Source organism: Lynx rufus, unplaced genomic scaffold, assembly GCF_022079265.1.
Source record: "Lynx rufus isolate CCGP_SWC_20201006 ecotype Redwood Valley unplaced genomic scaffold, mLynRuf1.p SCAF_9, whole genome shotgun sequence".
NCBI lineage: Eukaryota > Metazoa > Chordata > Mammalia > Carnivora > Felidae > Lynx > Lynx rufus.
In genome coordinates this window covers 67,512,466-67,520,935 of record NW_025814897.1, presented here as the reverse complement: position 1 = coordinate 67,520,935, position 8,470 = coordinate 67,512,466, and the positions used below count along the sequence as shown (strand labels likewise).

The window sequence follows — 8,470 nt, the reverse complement described above, 5'->3', positions numbered from 1 at the left end:
GCAGCTAGCCAACGGAGTATTCCAGAGGGCCGGCCAGCCGGTGCAGGCGGCCGGGTGTTCCCCTCGGGGAGGGTGCCACTTGTGAGAGGTGCCAAGACGGAGCGAGCGGACTCTTCCTGTGACACAGCGGAGAGGCCGCTATCCCTACACGGCAGCCCGCACCGCGTCTGGGGTCACTCGAGACCTCTAGCGGGAGGCTCAGCTCCCGGCCGAGCCCCCACGAGCCCCTGGCACAGCAGCGTCGGGAGGGGCGAGGAAAGGAAGGGGTGTTGTGCCCCCACTCCTTTGGGAAAACAAGAGAAAGAGGAGGCGGTTGCGTAACCTGAGCCTGGGGTGCGGCTCGGGGAACAAAGAGGTCGTGAAAGCAGCCGCAGCCAGGCTGTGCGCGCTCCTTGGGGTAACTGCGAAACTACACAAATCACCGCCGCCTGGGCACCACGCCAGTGCTTGGGAGCATGCAGATTCCAAGAGTCATGTGCAGCCCCACAGGACCACCGACTTTGTCAGGCAGCACCCAGGAACCTGCATTCTAAACAAGCCCCCGGACTATCTGGAGCCCAGGGAAGTTTGAAAACAATCGCTTCACGTCTAGCACCAGCCGAAGCTTCCCATCGCCCCGGTCCAACACGGCGGCGGCAGCAGCTGGGTCGCGCCTCAACCGAGCTTGGTCCTTTCCTTTGGTCCCGCCCTGCTGCTCAGCGCGGATTGGTGGCGGGGAGCAGCTCTGGAGCTGATTGGGCGGCGGCGGAGCCGCTCGTGAAGACTGTAAGTTCGGGTGCTCCAGAGTGCTAAATTTATCTTCAGAGGAGCGACCGCGCCAGCCGCGAACTGGATCTCTATGGAGGTGGCATAGGCGATATCCCTGAGCTGAGAGCATCTCCCTGTCCCCGAATCCTTCCCTCTGTTTTGTTTTTCATTCCTTCCTCCCTTCCTCCCCCTTCCAGTCCGCGACGACTGGCTCTTGACCCCGTTCAGGCCTCGGTGAAGGTGAGGACCAGAGCCGCCACGGCGGCTGAGCGGTGCGCTCTGAAATGGCCGCTGCCTTGAGCTGTGTAAAATGGCGGCCGCAGGCTCAGCTGGGGACCGCGGCGCTGCTCTGCAGCCCAGCCGCAGCGAAGACCGGTCTCCATCACTGATGGAGGTGACGTAGAGAGACAGTGTTGGGTGCTGAGGAGACTTCCCGGGGACGCGAGAGAAGAGTTCTGGAGGCGAGGGTGGGCGAGTCCCCAGATGTGGCGGTCTGCTGGCAGCCTGCACCTGTGACAAGGAGGGATAGCTGGCCTGGGCAGCACATCGAAGTGGCCGCTTAAAGGAGCATGTAGGTGCAGGAAGGGGTGACCGCATCCACCTTTGCCCAGGCTTTCTGAGTGGACTGCGCTCTTAACCTGGCCCTCCTGCCCCTGAGGGTATTGTTCACAGCTGGAAACGCCTGAGGCGGGGGAGGGGGGGGTTGGTTGGTGAATGGATGGTATTACCTGTCAGTTAACTCAGAAGAGACAAAAGAACCGGGTTTCTCACCCGCCCCCGCCCTGCCCGCCTTTTCGGGGAATGGAATAGAAACTTTACTCTCTAGGGAGTCCAGACTCTTTGTCCTCGAGAGATTCGGGAAGCACCTCTAAAAGAGGTGGGGTTGAGGCCTTACTTAGGAAAACAAAGCTTCCTACTCCGTTGTGTCCTCTGGTACCAAGGGAGAGGGATCCTAATCCTAACCAGCAGCTCCACGAACTTCTCTGTTGCTAACTTCAAATCGGGATTGTAGAAACGAGAATCTATTGCTCTTTTGCTCCCAGTGATAAGAGTAGGGTTTTCTGTTGCTGCACTTTGAGACCCTCGACTTTCTGGCAGTCGTAATCCATTGTAATCCATTTCCCTCTGTTGCCCGTTAGTGCTTGGGAAATTAGAATACAAGGTACACACAAGGAATGGTTAGGTTCATGAGCTCTGCAGTCCCACCCAACCTTTTGGGTTCTGCTCTTAGTTCTTCACTTGCAAGATGTGTTAAGTTAGCAGATGACTTAACTTCTCTGTGTCTGTTAGTTCATCTCTAAAGTGGGGTTGTTGATAGTCCCTGACTCTCAAGTTTGTTTTGAGGATTAAATAATCTGTATGAGGGATCTAGCAGTTTCAAGCATAATAAAAAATGATCACTCACTAAACGTTAATAACCTAAATTAGGAGCTTGGTTAGGGGACAAAAGTGGTTATAGCAAAAATGCATGTTTCAAATAACACTTCCCTGTATGATTCTATTTTAGATAACTTTTCATGTTTAGTTTTAGAGACATTAAAATGTGGCTGTACTTTTAAAAGTTAGGTTTAGTTTTTGAAAGTTTTTTACATGTGTTTCTATGAAGTCAGTGGTTGGGAGACTGTCTCAAAACGATGAAATAACGAGGGCATTAAATGAAACAAAGATACTAGCATTTTTACTATGCTAGCCATCTTCTATTTCAGTTCACTGCATTGCAGTGAAGAATCTCTTGCACTGCCTGGGTCTAAAATAAATTGTAATGAAAGATCATCTTAGAGGTTTGTAGTTAGTTCTGCTTTTGCAGTGTCTAATTTTAATTTTTCTCATTCTAGGCTTTTGGTTACTCCCTTTCCACCCCATCCCTTAATTTTATTCTTTTGAAGAGTCTGCATTTCAAGCTGCCAAGGTGGAGAGTGTGATTGCAGAAGGGAGTACTACTCATTTCAGGTATCTTACCATCTAGCTGTTAATAGGAGAACCATTTTTGCTTTAGGATGTAACATAAGAATTCAAAGCTTACTCTGTAGCCAAATCATGAAGTTTAAATCAAAAGCAGATATATTTGGATAGACACTGAATATGTTTTCCTTAACTTGCAAAGTTAGTAGTCTTCTTCAGAGGTCTTAAAGTTTGCATTACTCTCCCTTCTAATTATGCTTTTAAAAATTATATGAGGAATAAACCTATTAAAATTATATGAGGAATAAACCTATTAAAATCAGAGTTTATGTTTTCTTTAGGTCCTGGTTAAATCTTCACCTATAGCATAATGGAATGCAGAGTACTCAGTAAAATGTACATTACTTTGAATGGGTCTTAATTTGGATAATATAAATATTTATGTGATTTTGATTCCAGAGAAATAGTAGGTAACTTTTGGTCATTAGTTTATTTTTCATTGTTAGCACAGTATTTAGGATACAGAATTCTGTGTTTTGCAAAACTTTGAACTGTGTGTATTTTTAATACAGCTCATCACAATTGTTGCTAGCCCTGGTAGGAGGCTTCATATGTATAATAGTATCAACAGTGAAAATATGTAATGGCAGTAGGCATCAGAAAGTTAAAAGGGATTCCAAGACACTATTTGCCATGAGAAGGGGTTGGTAAATTATGGCCCAAGCTGTCTGTTTTTGTAATAGAGGTTTATTGGAACGCAGCCATATCCGTTCTGTTAGTATTGTCTGTGTCTGCTGCCATGCTGCAACTATAGAGTTGAGTAGTTGAAACAGAGACTATATGGCCTGTAAAGTCAAAAATATTTACTAGATTGCTCTTTACAGAAAAAGTTTGCCAACCCCTGCCATGGGACATATTCTTCAAGGTCCCTTCCTTAAAAACACACTTATCAGCTCTTCATTATTTCTCAGCCCACTGGTTCCCACATTATATTTTATAGAACATTAATATTCTCTAAGTTAATAAGTGTTCTGAGAAAAAGATCAATGCTAACAATTTTTCTTTATAGTTTATTTTAAAATATAAGTTTAAGAATACTAAACTCATTTCTATAGCTTTATTTTTATGTGATAATCTACCTTTAAGAAAAGGTGTGCCAAACCTGAGAGCACCAGGAAGTCGCATGAGAGATCACCTGATACACGAACGTGTGATGTTCCATCTGCGCATTGATGCATAGGCAGCATTTACAAATTAACTGATGTATTGCTCTGTATCATCTCTTTGATGATTGCTCATCTTCTATGTATCCTGTCATATAATTTCAACATATTTGTGATACTCAATGTTTATTCTAAATTAACCATGTTTTGTGCCACAAACACGTTACCTATGGATCTCTTGCTGAAACAAGGAAGTCTTAAACAAGAAGTAGAATCTTTTTGTTATCAAATTGTGTCTGAATCAAATGATCAAAAGGTTGGAATATTACAAAGTGAGGATGAACAATTGCAGCCTTCAGTTTCTAAAAAATCAGAAGGTGAGCTTTCCAGGGTCAAATTTATGTCCAATTCCAACAAAATAACAACATTTAGTAAGAAACCAAAAAGAAGAAAATATGATGAAAGTTACTTGTCTTTTGGATTTACTTACTTTGGAAATAGAGATGCACCTCATGCTCAGTGTGTGTTATGTAAGAAAATTTTATCAAATAGTTCTTTGGCCCCTAGTAAGCTTCGAAGACATTTGGAAACTAAACACGCTGCATATAAAGACAAAGACATAAGCTTTTTCAAGCAACATCTTGATTCACCTGAAAATAATAAACCCCCAACACCTAAAATTGTCAATACAGATAATGAAAGTGCTACAGAGGCATCATACAATGTAAGTTACCATATAGCCCTGAGTGGAGAGGCTCATACTATTGGAGAATTACTCATCAAGCCTTGTGCTAAAGATGTCGTGATGCGGATGTTTGATGAACAATATAGTAAAAAAATAGATGCAGTACAACTATCAAATAGTACTGTTGCACGTCGAATTAAAGATCTTGCTGCTGACATTGAAGAAGAGCTTGTTTGTAGACTGAAAATTTGTGATGGGTTTTCACTGCAACTAGATGAATCAGCTGATGTTTCAGGACTTGCTGTGCTGCTTGTTTTTGTTCGTTACAGGTTTAATAAATCTATTGAGGAAGACCTACTCTTATGTGAATCTTTGCAAAGTAATGCTACTGGTGAAGAAATTTTCAACTGCATCAACAGTTTTATGCAGAAACATGAAATTGAATGGGAAAAATGTGTTGATGTTTGTAGTGATGCTTCTAGGGCAATGGACGGGAAAATTGCTGAGGCTGTCACCTTGATAAAATATGTGGCTCCCGAAAGCACCAGTAGTCACTGCCTATTATATAGACATGCACTAGCAGTTAAAATAATGCCTACATCTCTGAAAAATGTGCTAGATCAGGCAGTACAGATCATCAATTACATTAAAGCTCGACCACATCAATCTAGGCTACTAAAAATTTTATGTGAGGAAATGGGTGCCCAGCACACAGCACTTCTTCTGAATACAGAGGTGAGGTGGCTTTCCCGAGGTAAAGTTCTTGTAAGACTTTTTGAGCTCCGTCGTGAACTATTGGTTTTCATGGATTCTGCTTTTCGACTGTCTGATTGTTTAACAAATTCATCTTGGCTGCTAAGACTTGCATATCTTGCAGATATTTTTACTAAATTAAATGAGGTAAATCTATCAATGCAAGGAAAAAATGTGACAGTTTTTACAGTATTTGATAAAATGTCATCATTGCTAAGAAAATTGGAATTTTGGGCTTCATCCGTAGAAGAAGAAAACTTTGATTGTTTTCCTACTCTCAGTGACTTTTTGACCGAAATTAATTCTACAGTGGATAAAGATATTTGTAGTGCCATTGTGCAGCACCTAAGGGGTTTGCGCTCTACTCTGTTAAAATATTTTCCTGTAACAAATGACAATAACACTTGGGTTAGAAATCCATTTACAGTAACTGTTAAACCAGCTTCATTAGTAGCACGGGACTATGAGAGCCTGATTGATTTAACATCTGATTCTCAAGTGAAACAAAATTTCAGCGAACTTTCACTAAATGATTTTTGGAGTAGCCTAATTCAAGAGTACCCAAGCATTGCAAGGCGTGCAGTTCGTGTACTTCTTCCTTTTGCTACAATGCACCTGTGTGAAACAGGATTTTCATATTATGCTGCAACAAAAACGAAATACAGGAAAAGACTTGATGCCGCACCTCATATGCGGATTCGACTTAGCAACATTACACCTAATATTAAGCGGATATGTGATAAAAAGACACAAAAACACTGTTCTCATTAAAATTAGAGGGTTTTGCATGTCTCTTGATAACCAAGTATAAGATGAAAATAAAAGATGATTTACTTCATCTCTGGTATTTTGGGGTTTTAAATAAAATGATTCATATTTTTTATACTTTAGATTTTAGGAAAGCTAAAGAATCAGAAGCTTTCAGTGTGTATTTATTGTTGGTATTTCTTCTTCACATTGTAATTTCAAAAAGTTTCATGGTCCTAACTGTGGAAGATGTTGATCCACAAGATAAAATCCCAGTTTCTTAGCATAATTTATCTCTTTAGGATCTAATCACTACGAATCTTTCTGGTCCTGCCTACCATGCAGCCCTCCAGTCACATGGAACTTCTTGCCGTTCCCTAAACACATCACACTGTTTCATGCTTTCAGGTCTCAAAAAATATTCCTTCCCCTTGCTTCCTGACAAACTCTTACTTGCTTTTCAATACTTTGACTTAACTTATCTTTGGTACTTTGATTCTCTGTTATCTTTCTCTTTTGGTCCTGGTTTTTGTGTCTGTCTCAACTGGGAACTACTTGGTGGCCTCGTGATTCCCATTGTTACTGGACTGAGCTCCTGTAAGGTCTTATTCAGCACTGTCTCTGTTACCCAGCAAAAGGCCTTACTAAAGTAAAATTCTCAGTAAAGGAAAATGTTGGTGAAGGTGAATCAACAAAAAACGGAATAGGGTATGGTGGCTCATATTTGTATATCTGCATGTGTACTGAATGTTAGTTACCCTTTGTGTTTTTGGCTTAATTATTCTGTTACCCAGAATTCATGAGGCAGAAGTCACTAAATGATGTCACAGCTTTTATCCAAGCTGAAATATTGGAGAGGGGAAGAAGAATGAGGAATGCTTTCAGATATTTTTATTGTTTCTCGGTTCCTATATAGAGTATTGTAAATTCCATATACTGTAGACTAATGAGGTTTTACTAATCACTTACTAATGATTAGACTTGAAACACCCTATCAATTTATTTTTAGAATTCTTTGAAAGAGTTCTGACTTTCCATAGGCTCTCTTCCCATATCACCTCACATGTACAGGTCACCAGCTCAGTGTTAAATATTTTGTGTTCCTGTTATATGGGTAGCCATTATTTTATTTAATCTCACTTACTCAAACTGAGTTCACATTTTGGGGAGTAGAAGTACCTCCCCTCACTAAGGCAGAATGTGGTAGCATGACTAGGTTGGAGGACTTGCTCCACTGCTTAATTAGCTATTTAATATTGGGCAGTTTGAGCCTTCCCACACCACAGTTTTCTCATGTGTAAAAGTACACCTTATTTGAGGGTTGTTAATAAGATCAAATGAGTATGTATCTAAAATTCCTAACAGTAGATGATAGGAATAGGTGTACAGCATATATTAGTTCTCTGTCATATCCAACCATGTCCCATTTAAACTTCACTTCCACCCTCACTTGTAGTTATTTTTTTAAATGTTTATTTATTTTTGAGAGAGAGAGGGAGACAGAATCCCAAGTAGGCTCTTTGCTGTCAGCACAGATCATGAAGCAGGGCTCAAACTCATGAATTGTGAGATCATGACCTGAGCTGAAATTAAGAGTCAGACACTTAACCACCTGAGCCACTCAGGCGCCCCTCCACACTCACTTCTAATCTAGGTTTTTATTCTCTGGCAACTCAATAGCCTTCTAGTCCGTAGGACCTTACCTAACCTAAGGCAGCAAGGTTAAGTATGTCTAGCCCAGGTTTTGTCAGATAATATTAAGCACCTATTTTATCTTACTAGATGCTTGTATGTTAATCTTTACAGCAATCTTATGGGATTAAGTGAGTTTTTAATTTGTCCAAGGTTACACAGTAAAGATGTAATTTAAACAGATGGTTGGGGTGCCTGGTTGGCTAAGTCAGTAGAGCATGAGACTCTCAATCTCGGAGTCATAAGTTCAAGCCCCACATTGGGTGTAGAGCTTACTTTAAAAAACAAATAGGGGCGCCTGGGTGGCGCAGTGTGTTAAGCGTCCGACTTCAGCCAGGTCACGATCTCGCGGTCCGTGAGTTCGAGCCCCGCGTCAGGCTCTGGGCTGATGGCTCAGAGCCTGGAGCCTGTTTCCGATTCTGTGTCTCCCTCTCTCTCTGCCCCTCCCCCGTTCATGCTCTGTCTCTCTCTGTCCCAAAAATAAATAAACGTTGAAAAAAAAAATTTAAAAAAAAATATTAAAAAAAAAAAAAACAAATAAAATATAGCAGGTCTTTTCCATAGATGGTACTTTTTGTGGTCCACTGCCTTTCAGACTTTTCTTAAGAGCATCAAACAGTGACTTGGGAGTATAGCTAAAACTCCCTCCTAAAATGTGGACATTCTTTAAAATCCTGTGTTTTCTTTAGATTAATCAAAAATTAGCTTTCTACTTCAATGTATGACTGCTTAATATAAAACTATGTAAAAATAGGAAGTAAATTGCCATCAGGGAAAATTA

At 41.4% G+C, this 8,470-nt stretch overlaps 1 protein-coding gene across 2 annotated transcripts; it reads left to right on the top strand.

Moving 5' to 3' along the window:
* Nucleotides 1–796: 796 nt before the first annotated feature.
* On the top strand, nt 797–6,088 carry ZBED5 (zinc finger BED-type containing 5). 2 transcript variants are annotated; one of them, XM_047071163.1, is made up of 3 exons: nt 797–987; nt 2,583–2,697; nt 3,796–6,088. In XM_047071163.1, the coding sequence occupies exon 3, from the start codon at nt 3,937–3,939 to the stop codon at nt 6,019–6,021; it is 2,085 nt and encodes a 694-aa protein (XP_046927119.1). In that variant the 5' UTR covers nt 797–987; nt 2,583–2,697; nt 3,796–3,936; the 3' UTR covers nt 6,022–6,088. The 2 variants fall into 2 exon arrangements, with proteins under 2 accessions (XP_046927119.1, XP_046927120.1); XM_047071164.1 differs by having other exon boundaries at nt 3,765–6,088.
* The last annotated feature ends 2,382 nt before the right edge of the window (nt 6,089–8,470 follow it).

Excerpts from the sequence above, each read along its gene's own strand:
- ZBED5 (XM_047071163.1), top strand. The coding sequence starts at position 3,937 with ATGATTGCTCATCTTCTATGTATCCTGTCATATAATTTCAACATATTT.